This window comes from Callorhinchus milii, unplaced genomic scaffold (genome assembly GCF_018977255.1).
Source record: "Callorhinchus milii isolate IMCB2004 unplaced genomic scaffold, IMCB_Cmil_1.0 Scaffold5, whole genome shotgun sequence".
Taxonomy (NCBI): Eukaryota; Metazoa; Chordata; class Chondrichthyes; order Chimaeriformes; family Callorhinchidae; genus Callorhinchus; species Callorhinchus milii.
Window position 1 is genome coordinate 47522218 of NW_024704746.1, and position 18806 is coordinate 47541023.

Genomic DNA, 18806 nt, shown 5'->3' on the forward strand with positions numbered 1-18806 from the left:
GGACATCAGGGTAACTCCCTTCCCTTTTCAAAGCATCCTCAGGTTCACATGACTTTCCCAAATATACGACACTGGTATATTTGTATGTTTCATAAATGCAACTTAGTGAAGCAGATGAAAGTGGTATGCAATTTGGATACTTAAGTCCATATGGAGAATGAAGCAGTTCCAAGTACTTCAGGAATGTAAACTTCAGAGCGAAGAAAAAAGTGCTCCAAGGAGGATTCAGTGACAAACAGAACTTAAAAAAAGGAAAAATAACTATTTTTATGGCCATTTAAATCAGCTGTAAAAAAAAATCAGCTTAGTTTGTTTACAACAACAACAAAATTATATTTGTTTAGCGCCTTTCACGTCGATAGGACGTCCCAAGGCGCTGGACAGACAGTTACGGATCCGAGCTGGGGGTTGGGGTTGGAGAGAGTGGAGGGCACGGGGGGAAGCAGGGAGATCGAAAGCACGGTCGAAGAGGAGGGTCTTGAGATGGGTCTTGAAGGTGGCGAGATGGAGGGACTGCGGGATGGAGTTCCAGAGGCTGGTTGCAGAGTGGCAGAAGGCTACCCACGAATAGTGGGGCAAGCAAGGCGGGGACGTGAAGCAGGCTAGAGCCCGCTGAGCGGAGGGAGCGAAGAGTATGGTAGGGGATTATGAGGTCGGCGAGCAAGACTATGGAGGGCTTTGAAGGTGAGGACCAGGATCTTGAACTGTATCCTCTCTGTGATGGGAAGCCAGTGGAGTTGGGCAAGGATGGGGGTGATAGGGTCACGGAGCCGAGTGCAGAAGAGGACATGGGCTACAGAGTTCTGGATGATCTGCAGCCTGTGGAGGGAGGAGTTGGGGAGGCCGACGAGCAATGAGCCCAAGTCCAAAATAACTGAACAAGGCAGTTGAAACTAAATTAAAACCCAAACAGAAATATTTGAAAAGTTATAAGAAAATAAAACATAACGACGGGGAGTCACATAAAAAGTTGATATCAACTCAAATAAATATGAGGATTAACAGAAAGGTAAATTGATAACAGCAGTAAGTGGTATGTCCTCCAAATGTGATAGGCTTTATAAATGTGAATGTTTTGGCTTTGTTATTGAAGATAGCAGGTGAGAGGAATTCCTTGCAAGCCTCTAGGTGAACAGAACAACTCAGTATGAAATCTGTGACAGCACTAGTTCATTCTCCTGCCCACAGCTTGGGCACATATCTTTACCCATTAAGCGATAACTCCACCAGTTTGTCCATCTCCAGATAGCTGAGCAACAAGTCAGTGTAGTCTGCGGCCCTCCCTCTCTGCAGTCAACTTCCCCTTTTTCCACAAATCCAGTCGTGTGATCCTGGACTTCATAAATGGGCCAAAGCAAACACTTGCATTACATACCCAGGAGCTCGAATCATGAAAGATTATTTGGACACACATCATAAATGCCAAAACTTAACCTGCATTTCAGATGTTATTATCAATGACAAGAGATAAGAACGACCAGAGTGCCCTTCATCTCTTTTCCGCGTGACAGCTATAGAAGAAGCAGATGATTCATGGGATGCTGCGCTAGGGGAATTGTTTTGCATTGCTAAGGAAAGATTGTAAGGGAATGAGGAGTTTCAAAGAATTTCAAAATAAAACTTCACAGATTTGCAAGATAAACAGACTTCATTTTTCAGTGATAACACCCTTGTTAAAGTAGGTAAGGAATGATCATTTAATTCTCGTGGATAATGCAGCAGAACATGTTGATACACAAAATGCAGTGACATCTGCCAACAACAATCTGTTCACAGATACTGACTCTATTCACTTTATGGCATTTGCTTTTGGGCACTTTTAACTTCTTAATCCTTTTGTGGGTTGAAAGCTACAATAAAAACTGTCCGGAAAGAAATTTGCAAGGAACTTAGACAACTGCCATTTGAAAATCTTTAATGAAAGAGAAAGACAAAGAACCTTTTTTTTTAAAAAAAGGCCTCGAGGTATGTTTATATTAGAACATACATTCAGGATGACACACGTTTGTTCCACCTGAACAAACAGAAGCCAGAAAAGTGATGTGCAATAAATCTGTATCTGTTAAGCTTTTAAAAGACATCAAGACATCAACCCTTCTCTAACATTTAGAAAAAAAAGCTTGGAAAGATACATCTCAAAATAAATACTTTTTTTTCACATAAGTGTTATGGATAAACATAATAAGAAAAACAAAATATTCCTGAGCTCTGAGTTTCAGAAAAAATAGCAACAAAGTACATCTTTTCTTAAAAACAAACAGCATAAAACATATTCAAATATGATCAATGATGCAATGTGATCTGGAGTATTCTGTGAGGAGGAGGCCTGTCAATACAGTAGCAATACAGTAACATGATCTTCAGAGATTTATGTTGTCATCTGAAATATCTTGATGTATCACTTGTCATCTAATGTTATTTTCAGTAAAGCTCACATAAGTCGTTTCCACTGGGACCATAACATTTAGTATGACTTACTTGAAGTTCGAGTAACAGGAAACTTATATAAGTTGTATAAAATCCAATTTTATCAATAATCTACACTGCGCACGCACAATGCAGCCGGTAAGTGAACATATGGTACTTCGTCACTGCAACCGGTAAGTGCGTAAGCAGTAACAAGTCAAGAATACGTTTCCCACAATTAAGTGCGTCTTTATTCATTGCCATATGTGCATTTACCAGCAAGCATTGGATTCACATTGGATCGAAGGAAATTAAGTTCTGCGCATGTGGCAACGGGTCAACACTACGTTTCCCACGATTCAATGCAGCCAGATGTTAAGTGGCATATGTCGATGTGTCAGGACGTCATTTTCTGTGATTCAATGCAGCTGGTAAATAATAATAATCCTTGCATTTGATATAGCGCTTTTCATGTCGGGAGGACGTCCCAAAGCGCTTCACAGAATATACTGTAAGGTGACTTGACTGTATATTTGTGGGCGAACGCGGCAGCCAATTGCACACAGCAATGTCCCACAAACAATCGTGGATTGAAAATGACCAATTTATTATTGTTTTTGGTTTTGGAGGGATTATTATTAGGCGTGTGGAGTAAGGAAACTTGCCCAAAGTTTCGCCCTGCCTGGAATTGAACTCAGGTCTCTTACTTGCAAAGTGAGTGCTCTAACCACTGAGCTACAGGACTCCACAGGAGTAATGTAGGATAGAGGAGCCCCATTGCGAGTTAGATAATTTGTTTTATAAAATACGACTAGTGCAAAGAAACTTCAGTGGTTTTGAAAGGAAACTGAAAGGGACTCGCGTGAATAATAATAATCCTTAATAATCCTTGCATTTGATACAGCGCCTTATCACATCTTCGAAGCGTCCCAAAGCGCTTCACAGAATATACTCTAAAGTGAGTTGACTGTATATTTTGTGGGAGTAGTGCGGCAGCCAATTGCACACAGCAGTGCCCCACAAACAGTTGTGGATTGAATAACCAAATTATTATTATTATTTATTTTTATTGAAGGGATTATAAAGCCTGGAAAAGTGAACCACCAATCAACTAACTACGGGGTTCCAACTTGCTGCCAGGTAAACAGAGTGGAGTGGAGCGTGGAGTAAAGAAATTTGCCCAACATTTCCCAGGAATTAAATCTAGATCCTCTCGCTTACGAGGCGAGCGCTCTAACCACTAAACTACAGGGCTCCACAACATGTACAATTGCAGATTAAACAATTTAGAATGATAAGACTATGTGAGTTTTACTAGAGCTTCAGGTCCAACATCATCCTTATCTTACTTTACTTTTACCCTTTTACTTGCAACATTTTGAGCAACTTTCCTACTTCATTGTGAACATTTTGGGGGTTATCTGTTACAGATCAAAAGCACAAGTAAATTGATCTTAAACCACCTCCAGTCGAATAGTAATACCAAATAGTACATTATGAAAGATGTACAAAAATCAGTAAGATATGAAGCAGATCATGGGTTAATAGGAATGAAATCATGGAGTTCTGTTCATACCACCCTTGTCAATCTCGTCACTGCAGCATTATTATGGGTGACGTGCATCTCCAACCTGCCTTTCCTGTCTGCAACGAGTCATTGCTTCCCAACTTTGCTCTTTCCATTCCTGCACAAATCCTTCCAATCTGGTATCTGCCCTTCCCCTGGACCATGATTGCCCTGGTGAGAGTCACCAATGACATTCTCTCTATTTGTAACCAGGGTTCTCTGCCTCCTCATTCTCCTTGATCTCTGTGCTGCCTTCAAAACTGTTAAATCATGCTATCCTCTTCCACTGCCTCTCCTCTCAGTTCCACATTCATGGTTCTGTCTTCTCCTGGTTTCCCTAACCTATCCCAATGTCTCTACTTTGTTTCTTTGAATGACTTCTCCTCCCGCCCCCGGACTGTCATGTGTGGTATTCCTCGGGGCTCAATCCTTATTCCTCTCCTTTTTAATATTTGCATGCTCCGCTCGGTAATGTCATCCGCATATATGGAATTAACTTCCATATGAATGCGGCTGACACCCAATTCTATCTCTGTGCCTCCACCTTTGATTCTCGGACTACTGAATGATTGCCTGTCAGACATCAAGTCCTGGATTAAATCCAATTTTCTTCAGCTGAATGTCGACAAGACAGAGGTTCTCCTGCTTGGCTCCTGACAGCGCCTTCTTAGCTTAGCATCAAACTACATGGATGCGTACTGCACTTTGCGAAGCCTTCTCCTAACCTTTAAATCTCCTCCACAGTCTTGACCCACCCCCGCCGCCCACCGTTGCGACCTCTTCTAACCCTGCCAACCTAGCTGCTCCCTCCGCTCAGCAGGTAACAGCATGCTTCATGTAATCCAACCTCTGGAATTCCATCCTCCAGTCACTCCACCTCGCCCCCTCCTTAGCCTCCTTCAAATCCCGCCTCAAGACCCTCCTCTTCGACCATGCCATCAGCCACCCCCCTTCCCCTCCCCTCCCTTACCCTCCCCAACCCCAGCTCGGGTCTGAAATGCTGTACTCTGTCTAGCGCCTTGGGACGTCCTCCCGACGTGAAAGGCGCTATATAAATCTTGTTGTTGTTGTATCCTGCATCAACCATCCCATCATCAGGATATCTGCTCTCATCTCCCTGAGTCCCTTCAACTCGCCCCTTCCCTCACCTCCTTGAAGGTCAAAACCTTCCACGTTGACTGCTAGCTTTCAGCCATCTTTCCCCCTCTCACCCTTGCCACCCCTGAACTCAGTTGCAAACCTGGACTATCCATCACCTTAGGACACCCTGCCTACAGAAGATTTTTCTACAATGTATGCAGGATTTCTTTCTAGATCTGTAAGTTTGCATTCAAACTTCGAAGGATGCAGTGCTCACCTTAGCTCTGCACCATATCGAAGAATTCAGACTAAGAATTGCACCAATTCTAATCTTCACTTATGTCAATTTAAATTCATGTTTTTTATACAATAAGTTTGAAACAATGGAATCTTCAGGCAGATAAAGAAAATATTGTGGGCTTGCATAACATCTCAGTGAGTCGATCCACCACCTCTTATTGTAGCGCCTTGGGATGTTCTCTCGAGGTGAAAGATGCTCTATAAATGTAATTTTGTTGTTATTGTTGTTGTTGTACTAAACTGCAGACATCCTGCAGGTCAGTTCTCCAAAATGACACTTTGACTGTCATTTCATTTGCACCAGTTTTCAAATAAGCTGGGTTCCTAAAACCAACTATTCACAATGCTTTGTGAATCAAGTGATGTACACACAATCAGTAGTGTCTTACAAGCCAGCAAGGGGTTAAAAAGTTGAAAGGATATACCATGAGAACTGTCTTCCTCCTAGCACAGAGCAATATCCACTGTAACTAAGAAATATCAAACTAATAACTGAAAATGCAGTATTAACAAGGATGTTTGCTAAGATTTTGTTCTGAATGTCAGCTGAAGTACTTCAGCAGCAGAGGAATGCTTTGTCTTGATACAAGTGATAGGGCTGCCAGAAGCTATCCTATCCTTTCCACCCACACAATGGCATCCTCTGATCTGATGTTCATGTAGTGATATTAACGGCAGCAAAGAAGAGTCTGTGGCCAATTCCAACCTCCTGGTTGAAAAAGGGAATTGGATCAGCATATGGGAGTGCTGGGGCCCCTAAAGGAAAACTGACTGAAACAGATAATAAATACGAAGATACACATTTTGTACCGAACAAGGTCTGACAAGACAAAATCCTCATTAATCCTCATTAATGTTGGTACAAGTTTTCAGTTTATTATCTAAACCGGTGTTGCAATGCCAAACAAGTTCCTACTGTTTCTTCCAAAAAAAAATTAAAAAAGCAAAAGAGATACACAAATTGCATTTTTCTTGCAAATTCTATTTCACTTGAGTTTTTTTTGATGAAGAAACCTTTCTCAATTTTAAGACAATACATTGCTTTTAGGTTTAAATTTAAATATGCAACAGTATTTCAAGTTTTGTATCAACGAAGAATTGCTTTCCACATTCTACTTTAAGTTAATACTGTAAAACAACAACAACTTGCACTTATATAGCGTCCTCCATGCAGGGTAGCGTCTCAGAGCACTTAACAGTGGCCTGTCTCCGAGCCTGGGGGAGTGGGGAGGTGGCCGTAAGCACGGTTGAAAAAGAAAGTTTTCAGGCGGACGAATTGAGGGAGAGTGTGGGGCATAGTGGCTGAAAGCACGACATCCGATGGTGGGGTGGAGGGTACGAGGGACGAGCAGGAGGCCGGTACCAGTCGAGCGGAGGCACTGGGTGGTGGATTGGGGAGTTAGGTCAGTAGGGAGGTGCCAGCGAGTGAATGGATTTGAACACGAGAGTAAGGATCTTGAAATCGATCTGCTCAGTGATGGGGAGCCAGTGGAGCCTGGCCAGAACTGGTGAGATGTGGGTACGGAGTTTGGTCTGGGTGAGTATGCGGGCAGCAGAGTTTTGAATGAGCTGGATCTTGTGAATGATGGAGCTGGGGTGACAGTCGAGGAATGCATTGCAGTAATCAGGTGGGAATCTTTGGGGTAAGGTACGGTCAGAGGCGGGCAATGTGAAGGAGATGGAAGAAGGCGGTTCTGGTTGGTATTGGAGGAGGCAAAATTGATTTGTGTGTCATCCACATACATGTAGAAGTTTACCAATTTGCCAATTTTATTTTTAGCATCTGGCTGCAGTTTATTGATCAGGTTTAGCAAACGCTTGCACAAATTAAATTTTCTATGAATGGACTCGACCTGTCAATTCTCTCAATTTGTAGTACCTTGGAACTCAGATGTAACAGTAAGGATTCAGAAAGATAATTAGAAAACATCATGATATAATTCAGATATTCTTGTGGCTCTGAGTTACTCAGGAATGGTGATAAGACAATAGTGGCTTTCTAGTCCCTCTGAAAAAGGAAGATAATTTCTGACAAAAAGTCATTCTGATATTGGTAAATCAGCATACTTGTGTGAGAATATATAGCTGTGTGCACACCTGCCACAAAGCACAGTTATGCAGTGCATTAATGGGCAAACATTTGTTTGTTGTATTATTGCCTGCCTCCTTTTTATGCAGAGGGACATATGACATTTTTAATTTTTTGTCTGAGATACATGAGGGGGCAGGATATGAGATATTTTTTCTCTCTACATTATGGCTATTAAGATATGTGAATCTGCATGAGGGTTGAGAAACACAGAATGATTTTTCCCCTGAAAACCTTGTGTAAGAAAGTAAACATCAATTTAAGGTAGTCTTGAACAGTAAAGAGCCTTGTAATGAGCAGTTAATGAGGCCATTTGTGCACACTGCAGAGGATGAGAGGGAGTGGAAAGGCATTGCCCTTAACGCTTTGCAGAATGTAGCTCAGACAACCTTCTTTAAATGCAGATTTCATTTTAGTCAAATTAGTTTTGAATTGTGCAGTTTATATTATCTCCTGTATCTACAGTAATGAACCATTAAGATAATCTCATGTAAGGTTTCATTTATTGATCATTATTTTAGGAGAACACTTTAAATATTTACTGATTCTGTCTGGAATGTGCACACTTTTGTTAAGCTAGATAATGTTAATATCACAGTGCAAAATCCCCCAAAATCTTCCCATTTCAATCAGGTATTATACTGACCAAACACACTTAAGTACTGGAGCTAGTATGGGGAGGACGGGAGGAGAAGGAGAGAGATGAGACAAAGATGGAAAATAATTCTAATTTACAGTTTAAGGGCTGAAAATTAGACATTTAAATACATGTCTAGGGTTATCTCACAGAATCACATGAGTCACAACTGGAATTTACCATATTTTGAATTTCCAAAAGAAATATCTATAACCTCAAAAATCTCCTCATCCTCAACATAAAATGCCTGGGTATTATTCTGCCCACCTGACATTTCATAATTTGTTTTTTAACTGAACATGTTTGTGATTCATTGCTTCGTTTCAGCAAATTAATTAAATGAAACTTTGCACCCACCTTGTCATTCATATAAGCAAGTGCTCGATCTGCACTCAGTGTCACCCACCGTAGCATGACAAAGTCAATGGTGCAGTGTAAAGTTTAATTCTATTTAAATTCTTTAGATCTATTTTATAAATGTATATCTTATGTGTAGAAATTTACTAAAGAAAAAAATACTTTTGGCATCACCTGTGGAAATAGATGCATTCCACCTTTAGATATAAAGTTGTCCAAACAAAATTTGGGATAGTTCTCCAAAAAAGTTACCAAAAGAAAAACTAGCAGATTATAAGCGATTTTGTCTTATAATGGTTAACAGGAAACAGTGCAGAGACAGTAATCCATTGCTAATCCCAAACTGTTGAAAATGAGTGAAACAATTCTTGGCACAGACAGCCGTTACCTTTCCTGTGCCTTCAGATTTCACGAGTCTGTGCAAGAACAAGTTAACCACATGAAAGCAATATACATCACTCAAGTCAAATATCTTCCATTAATGAAGTAATTTATTGCCAAAGGACAATGAAAACAGTGACTACTCTGCCACAAAAAAAGCTTAGATCAATGTATTTACGTGCTTGCATTCTCCATCTGGCCTCACAAATACAAACTATATAATTACAAAACTTGAAACGTGAACTTTTCTTCTTTTATTATTGACAACAACGTGTGGAACCTTATTCTTAGAAACGACATGCCGGAATTTGTCAATTCTTAAACTAGGATGATCTTCTGCAACATCTAATTTGTTTCTAAGTACACAAGCATACTGTTGCAACACATTTTGGTTGCTATGATAAGTATTATAAGAATGCATTGCAGTCAGTTTTCCCTGCAACTATTATGTTCCTAATTAGTGAAGGGTCTCAGGAAGTGGTGTATTGCTCCAGGAATCCCAAGGGCTCTATTTCTGAAAAGACACTACAGTAAAACCCACATAAGTCTTATCTTTTTAAATCATATAATCACCAAAACGGTACATCTACCCGAGTCCTATTCAGTTTCCTATCATCAAAACCACTATGAATTCTTTTAATAGTCGTATTTATCACTTCCTAACTCGTAACGTCGCTTCCCTACCCTCCATTGCTCCCGCACTTACAGCTGCATTGAATCACGGGAAATGATCTAACCTGTTGGCATGCACACTTACATTGCATTGAATTTAGTCTTGATCTGTCACCACATGCACAGAAGAACTTAATTTCCCGCAAATCAATGCAATTCCAACATTTACCGATTAGTGAGCATGCAGCGATAAGGTAAAGACGCATTGAATCAAGGAAAACGTAGTCTTGACCAGTCACTGCATGCGCACTGACAGGTTGCAGTGATGAACTACCGCATGTGCCCTTATCGGCTGCACTGAATTACGCATGCACAGTGCAGATTATTGATTAAATCAGATTTTATACGATTTATACGGTTTGCCTGCAACTCATACTTTGCATAAGACATATTATGCCTGATATGACTTATGCAAGTTTTATTGTACTATATTATTCAATGCCTGAGACAGCCAAATTCAAAGTGAGTAAAAGAAAATTTCCAAAGCGGTAATGGAATTAGAGACAAACATGTCATGAAGGCTCAACTTCAGACAGCACAAATGATACGTGGGAGTGCTGTTGCACAGAGAATAATGGAAGCCCCAGAATGAGTAACTAAGTAATGAATCTTCAGTTTCGATTCCAGCTTTGTTGCTCAGGAGAAGTTCTGAATGTTTACGTGTAGAATATAGGAAGCCACTCAGTAAATTACAAAATGGTAATCCAATCAAGACGTTCAGATGATGCCATAAACCACAAAATAAAGCTTGTGCAGTTTATAACTGTTATACGAATCCCTGTGATTGGCTTACTGACTTAAATTGTTTGACATGCATCTGGTATTATTTATAATATATAATAGATTTTTCTGTAAAATATCTTGTCTGCTGGTTTCCTCTTTATGGCCACCATTTTATTTTATTTTTTTCTTTAAAGATGAAAGCAGGATCTGATGGACTATTAGTTTTGTGATGTTGACCCAACAGGCCTAAAATTATAACTCATAAATTAAGGTTTCAATTTGTGAATTTAATTTGAGCTTAGATTTAAATTCTCACCTTCACATCTTTGAGAAATTTATGCTGAAATGTATCACTCTACAAACTATATTTTATGCCATTACAAGGGAGGGAGGAAAATATAATGGAGGATCAAGGGAATTTGTGCCAAGCAGGATTGGAAGGTGCATACTATCACATCACAATAGTGTCCATTTTCCTTTAATCACAAAAAAACACTGTATTTTAGTATTAGAAGGAAAATATACTCTCCAATGACAATGTGCACAAATTCTCTTGTACAAAACACAAAATGCTGGAAATCTGAAACAAAAACAGAGAGAGCTGGGAACACTCAGCAGGTCAGGCAGTATCTATGGAGAAAGGAAAGTGATTTCGGGTCTACGACCCTTCGTCAGAATAGAACCTTTCGTCAGAACAAATTCTCTTGTTCCCGAATCACAGCATGTCTTTTCACAATGGTTTTATAAAGCTGTAGCAAAATGATTGTTATTTTTGTTCATGAGGTACTGGATGTTCGCAAATTTAACATTTTCCAACAGCTGTCACCCTAAGCCTCTGAGTTTCCTCATCAGATATCTGGCGGACATCTGCCTTCAGCGTGGGAGAACCTTTACAGGACAGCTTTTGATCTTTAGATTTTCTTTATCCCCTGTAGTATACTGAATGCTAACTTAATAATAATAATACTCCTTGCATTTGATATAGCGCTTTTCACGTCGGGAGGACGTCCCAAAGCGCTTCACAGAACACACTGTAAAGTGAATTGACTGTATATTTGTGGGCGAACGCGGCAGCCAATTGCGCACAGCAATATCCCACAAACAGTCGTAGATTGAAAATGACCAATTTATTATTGTTTTTTGGTTTTTTGGAGGGATTATTATTGGGCGTGTGGAGTAAGGTAAGTTAACTTGCCCAAGGTTTCGCCCTGCCTGGAATTGAACTCAGGTCTCTCGCTTGCAAAGCGAGTGCTCTAACCACTGAGCTACAGGACTCCACAATTTATACGAAAGTGTCAATTAGCTGCTCAAAACAACTCCCAATAATATGCATTAATTCAGATGAGTGCATGATGCATTAACCCAGCATGATTTTCGGTAGAGAAAGAGATCCACAGAAACCCTTGGAGGAGATAAAGGATCAGTGAGACTTCATAGAACATTCTGTCCATTTGTAGTCATTATACGTAAAGATATTTTGAGATAAAGGAAATGACTCAAAGGTGATAAAAACAATTCCAGATTTTACATTATTGTGATATGAACATAGGTAGAGTTAAAATATGAAAGATTTTTCAAAGTAGAAAGGGTCTTCATAAATGGCAGTTATGGATAAATACTTTATGCAGAATAAGCTAAGCAAAAGGAAAAAAAAGTGGGAAAATTTAAAAAATGTTGACAACATTTAAAATAAGAATTTATTTTCCCAACCCTTGGTCAGGAGGCTAAACTCACTTGATGTAGCTACTAATTGATGAAGGATCAAGCTTGTTGAAGCCAACTATGGAGACTATTAGCAAATCAGTCATCAGATAGAATACAAAACAGATACTGTACACACTAGAAATCAATCAAAAGACATATGAAAAATAAACTTAACAGGGCAAAATCATAGAATTTTAGAATCATACAACACAGAAGAAGGCCATTCGACCCATCATGTCCGTGCCGGCACTTTGTAAGAGCTATCCAAATTAATCCCACTCCCCCGCGCTCTCCCCGTAGCCCTGCAAATTTGTCGTCCTCAAATATCTATCTGCTTCTCTCATGAAAGTTATTATCGAATCGGCTTCCACCACCCTTTCAGGCAATGCATTCCAGATCCGAACAACTCGAAATGTCTTGTTGCGTCAAGTAGGGAATTAATCTGACCTTTATTTTTAACCTCTAATGATTCAGTCAGCATCAGTAAGATAAGTAAAATAAAAGAAACCCATTGTACTGTTTTGAAATGAGAAAAATATGGCCTTAATCAGACAAATTTCACCCTTGATTTTGTGCACGAGTCTGCAGAATGAGTACTTGGATCAACGTATATGCAGGTGTCCGTGTGTATTGGGGGAGGGAATGGCAGCTGAATCTTTCTGACATATTTATGCTAAATATGAGTGTTGATGGGATTGATAGGGATGGCTTGGAGGAGTTTCTAATTCCAAATGTGTGGGGGAGCAAAATAGATGTTGCCTTTGCTGATGTGAAATATTTGGAAAAACTGCTACCAAGTGTATAAAATATAGTATGTAACATTATTTTGCAATATCAATATTAATCACACCAGTAAACATCTGGTGATTTTATTGCAGTCATTAATCCTTTAGTGGGGAGGGGAACATCATGTGGGTTTTGCCCCCTGACCAGCATCGCTAAATTTTTAATAAAAGAAAGTGATTTTCAAGCCATAATCTTGCCGCTCACTCACTCTCCCCTCCCCTCGCTCCTCTCCCACGTGACCGCCACTCACTCACCCCTCCCATGTAACCACCTCCCCCGAGACCAACTGCCACTTACTGCCTCCACTGCGCCTGCGCCATTCATTCGCCCTTCACTCTGGAACACTCGGAGTCAGGTTCTGCCACTGTAAAGCGCTCAGAGACGCTACCCTGCCTGGAGGGCGCTATATAAATGCAAGTTGTTGTTGTATAATCTGACCAAGGGATTTCAGATGCAAAAACTCTCAGTCAATAACATAATTTTAATTCTTAAAGGAGTTCTGAATATGGTGGGCATCACTTTAAGATGCCCACCACATTCAAAACAATGATAGAACAAGTCTTGCAAGTTACTGTTTCCTAACAAAAACAGGAAATGTGAGGCAAATTGGTTACATCATTGTTTTTTCATACTGCCTGCTGCATTTTTAAATTCAAATAGTGCTCACCAACAACAGCTAATGTACCAAACTGTTTTCTTATTTTATCATTTTGTTGGTTTGCAAAGGACATGTAAAAGCAAACAAAACACAACAAGATAAGTAAAATGCTCACTTTACAAATGTCTTCATCCAGTAACAAACATTCTACATGGCAACAAAGTAGGCTCCAAAACACAAAAGGAAATGTGTTTTGTATACAAGAAGTAAACACAACATCATTAGTAACTGTTTTTGAGGCTATTTCAATTGAAAATAGAGTTTGTGGGCACATTATGATTCACTGTTTTAATTACTTGCTCTTCACAAGTAACTCTTAAAGGAGTTTTGAATATGGTGGGCATCACTCATTAAAAAATTCTGATTAACATGACACACAATTCAACTTGAATGCGATTGCAGTTGTGTGAGAAGGTTGCAGGAGAATTTGAAGGAAGTGGCAAATGTCACCTGCAGATTCTTTTAGACCATGGTGAATTGGAACATTGAGTTTACATAACACAAATGACCCGACTTGCATTCTTTATGCTGCATTTAGAGTCTTGTAAATCTGAATCTTTGAATCTTTCTATTCGGTTCTAACCATCAAGGACCACTTCAAATTTCCCTACATTAAGCTTTATACGTCACCTGTATGCCCAGTCTGCAAGCCTATTTATGACTTCCTGCATCTTGCATATCCAATGCAAATAACATGGATTTCAACTTACCTGTTTTTAGCAGCTTGGGATGTCCTCGCGACATGAAAGGCGCAATGTAAATACAATTTGTTGTGGTTGTTGTTGTGTAGTTGCATATATATGAATAAGTACTGCTTTGAAAAGAAAAGTTACTAACATTCATGCATGGCCATTATATCAACATTCAAACCACATGAAAAATGTAATGTGCGGCCTTCATTTTTGACTGTAACTAAAGATAATGTGAGCTTCATTTCTTAGCCAGAAGCAATCTAAAAGTCTGGAAGCTAAGAGAGGGAATCAAAAACTGATGAATTACAACTCAAACATATGTTTAGATTTCATACCTGGAGGTGATGTGAATTGTCAGATAGATTATCTTCCCTTCGTCGTGCTTCTTCGAGCAACTGAGCATTCCTTTTCTTTTCTACCTGTTCTTTATGCTTTAGATTGGCCACCTTTTTGCTCTGTTCCTTTATCTGTCTATAAAAGAAGTTTTAAGAATATTAAGTAGGGTAGTGTTACAAAAATATCAGTTATGCATTTGACAGGTCTATCAGTACAGTGAAATATTGACAGTGTGACAGAGCAGTTTGGTGTATTCTGTATACCCCATTATAGCAAAAATGTAAACTCAATAAAAACCTTCACCACGATCCTACCAGAGTCAACAGGATTCACTTATGAAGAATGATTTGAGAAGTTGAGATTTTTTTTTAACTTGTGTTGAACAGGTTAAGTTGTGACCTAAAAGAGACTTTCAAGATCATGAGGGGTAATGATAAGTTACTCATAAGTAGCTGTTTCTCAAGCTCTGCACCTCCAAATGGTGGAACCATCGCTTAATAGGAAGGGATATGTTTCCGAGCTGAGGGCAGGAAGATGGTGGGGATGCTCTCACGTATTTATGCTGAGCTGCTTGTCCACCATGAAATTTGCAGGGAGTTATTGGTACCTGCCATCCACCCAGTGAGGGCTTAATTCCGCGCTTGTCAGATGTCAAGTGACAAACTAGTAGCTTTCTTCCTGGAATGGGAGGGGGGGGGTGGGGGTAAAGCAGGTTCTTCTTGAAGCTGTGCTGAAGGTGATACATTTAGCAGTGGAATGTCAGAATTCCTTCTGCGGTGGTCTCGTTAATCCAGTTCCTGAGCCAGACGGGTCCACAGTATTCCAGGGCACTGCTGATGACAGCCGAGCCAGCATGGCAGGGTATAGAAGGGCAGACCAGTCACGGGGGACAAAGATTCTTCCAAATCAGCTCCTGTTAACCCTACAAGCCAAAGCCCTTAGCTGGATAAGCAGCGGGAAAGCAATGCTTTCAATAACAAGCTTGCAGTTTTAGCTGGTTAAAGTTCAGCAGTACCCCAACAACATTCTGGGATCCCAAGCCTTGGCTCATGCCAAGCTGCACCTAATACTTTCTGGAATTAGGTAAGCAGGATGAGTCTCTACAGGAATTACATTCCGACAAATATCTTTGGAATTTCCATATATAGTTGGGATGCATGGAACTCTCTTAAGCATGGGATGGATTTCCGTATGTGTCACACACCTGGCTGATCACAAGAAAACAAGTCTACTTTCCAGCATCTCTATTACATCGCTCATCTCAGCACAACCTCACTGTCAACTATCTTCCCTCCTGGTTCTAGTTCCTACTGTGTCTTTGGAAAGCTATCTGATACATTCTCCCTATGTGAAAGCCACAAAATAAGTGTAAATTGGTCTTGTTACAGGAGTAGACAGGTCTTCCAAATCTCCAAGTAACTGATTACAGACAAAAAAGTTTGATAGCAGCCCTCTTAAGTGAGGAATTTTAAATGGTGTTGAGAAGGGGAAGCAGGAATGCTCTGTCATTCTCTGAATTCCTCTACTTCTACTTTGATACATCAATCTTCGGAAATGTTGCAGAAAATCAGTTCAACAGATGTTATATTAAAGAACTCTACATTTTAAAAACACAAAAAAAGACTTACAGCACTGAATGGATTAAGTACTAAACAAGATACAACTTGAATTTGCCTTAACATTGTTTTGGACTGAAAGAGCAACACATAGCTATACCCACCTTCATACCTAGAGTTTGACAAAATTGATTTCAATTAACAGTGCAGAAGAGAATGCATACAATCAATGATTAAACACAGATTGATGGTCAGAAATTAACCAGGCTGAAAAGTTTTACTTTTCCCACTTGTTCATGAAATTGGCGTTGAAACAAGTTACCTGCAGCAGCTCATAGCCATGTACTATATTCAACACAGTACTATATTCAACAGATCGGAGATTGCTGATGGAATCAAACAATATCCATATTTATAGGACCTTTTAATATACACAAAAGATTACATAACATTGGAGATTTCGCTAAAAGATTGGTACTTTTACACATCAAAAGAGAATTTTTTTTCCCTTTCCACAATAGCTACAAATCAACATTGAGAACACACATTGGAGGCTATTAAAACTTGGTTCATTAATTTGATTACTTCACCATAACACAAGTTATTTTTGCTGTGTGCAATTGACTGCTGGGTTTCGCTCACAAATATACACTCAATTCACTTTACAGTATTTCCTGTGAAGCGCTTTGAAACGTTGAGAAGACATGAAAAGCGCTATATTAAACCCAAGGATTATTATTATAATACCATATAATAACCCTGCTTGTAAAATACCAAATTAGCCATTCCATCTTAACAATCTGTATTCACATTATTACTACTTTTTTCAAATCTGAACTACAGCTATCTCTTTTTAACTTCCAAATGAACTTGTGTGAAATTGAACAAAGCCATGCAGCCTGGAATGCCTTTTCAACTGGTTCTGCTTAGCCTGGTGGTGCTGTGGCAGGCACTTCCTGAATATATGTTTGTAACTTCAAACATTTGAAGGTAGCCACATGTGTGAGGAGATTTTGTAAGCTCCTGCACAGCTGGACCACGTGGTTGGGAGTCCCATTCAAAGTTAAAACCGGATAATCTGGCTGTGTTAAGTAAGTACAATTCACTCCTACCCATCGTCAGCAGTATACAAACATGCCTCCTACTGACAGAAATTTTATATGACACAATCATAATAGCTGAGAAAAAACCTCGTTAGCTTGAAAGAAAATTCATAGATCAAACAAAGCTAATAATTAATAATATCAAAAAATAGTTCAATTTAACATAGACTTAAGTTAACTATAGACTTAAGTAAAAAATGAATTTATATGGATCTGAAAAGTGGACAAGGTTGGTACCATTTCATATAATTTAAACCAATGCTTACAGATTTATATCCTGTTCAAATTTGTATCAAAAAGATTTGCCCACAAAATACACAATTTACATTAAATCCTGTGAAGTGCTTTAAGATGTTCTGCCAATTGCAAAGGTGCTAAAGTAAATGCAAGGATTATTTTTATTCACCAACATAAATTTTAACAAAATTTTAAACCTTTTCAATGGTTAAACCAATGAAATAGTCACCATCGTGCAACTAGACTTCAACTATCAGCTAAATTACAAAATGTTAACTTCTAGTTGCTCCTCTTGTTTAAGTTCCTTGACAAAGATTACTGCTTTTTTAATTCTGCTCTTTGCGTCACTGTTAAAATCAGGAGTTTTTTTTAACAGAAAGAGCAGCATATAGATGAAATTTGAGATACCAAACTTTTGTAATGGGAAATAAAATTTGAGGCTGCAATTTTGGCCAAATCAAAGCAAATAGGTCAGTTTACTTCCTCAGCCTTTCTTAATTCTATTTTGCCTTTGGGGAGGGAGACAAAATCCTCCCTCAGAAATGCAACACAGCTGTGCTGGGTCATTAATTAATTTTCAGAGTCCAATGCAAATTAGAATGAAACTGTCAAATTTCCTTTTTTTTTACCCAAACCTATTCCTCATCAAGCCAGAAATAAATTGAGGATGTTCTATGTGGACTTTTGACCATTTGTTTTCTCCCTAGCTCTATGAAAACAAAACATTTTATATCAGTTCAGATCGAGCTCAAGACTTTTTGCTGGTATTCTACATTCAGAGTTTACATCAGTTTAGTAAGCTTTCTTATGGATTTAACCAAATTGGCTGTCTGTCAAAGGTTCAATCTCAGAGGAGCTGCAAGCCCTCTTACATAACTGCAAAATATTTGCCTCTTGGCAATGGGAAGGTAAGTAACATTCCCCTTTGTAAAAAAAAGTAATTTTGGTCAATTTCAATGCATTGTGAATAGAAAAGTATTTCATTTAAAAATCACTGGTGTGGCCCAAGTCACAGGCACAACCTTCAGTTGAGATGTTAAACCAAGATCCTGACTGCCTGTTCAGGTGGACAGTGATGGTCCTGTGGCACTATTCAAAAGAGAAGGAAGTTTCTCCCAGTGTCTTGGTCAACAACCCTCCAGATAAAATTGGCCAAAATTCACTTCATGGTTGTTTGTCAGCATTGCTGTTTGCAAATTAGCTGCATATTGACCTATAAAAATAAACTATCCAGCCACTACATTTTATTGTCAAATCTGTGCAGCACTTTGAGATGGCTTTCTGATGAGAAAGCTGCTACATCTTTATTTATTTCAAAGTGTTTTACAGACAATGTAGGAGCTCAAGCTGGGAAGGAGATGACCAAAAGTAGTCAAAAACATAGATCTGCGGATGGGTTTTGAAAGCAGAGAGAGGGACAAGGAGGAGGGATTTTGAAAGCGTGTTCTAAACTGGGGGGCTGAAAGGTCGTCTGCTCGTGGTAGGGTCAACACTGTTAGATGCTGAAGAGATGCCTCAAAGG

The 18806-nt window shown here is 39.3% G+C and overlaps 1 protein-coding gene across 5 annotated transcripts in view; it reads right to left on the reverse strand.

Moving 5' to 3' along the window:
- The window catches only part of erc1b (ELKS/RAB6-interacting/CAST family member 1b), a 432645-nt gene that overhangs the window by 265394 nt on the left and 148445 nt on the right, over nucleotides 1-18806 (reverse strand). For all 5 annotated transcript variants that reach the window (XM_007898509.2, XM_007898508.2, XM_007898513.2 and 2 more), the window contains one exon: nucleotides 14388-14523. In XM_007898509.2, the coding sequence (XP_007896700.2) occupies nucleotides 14388-14523 (136 nt within the window). The remainder of the gene's footprint in view (nucleotides 1-14387; nucleotides 14524-18806) is intronic.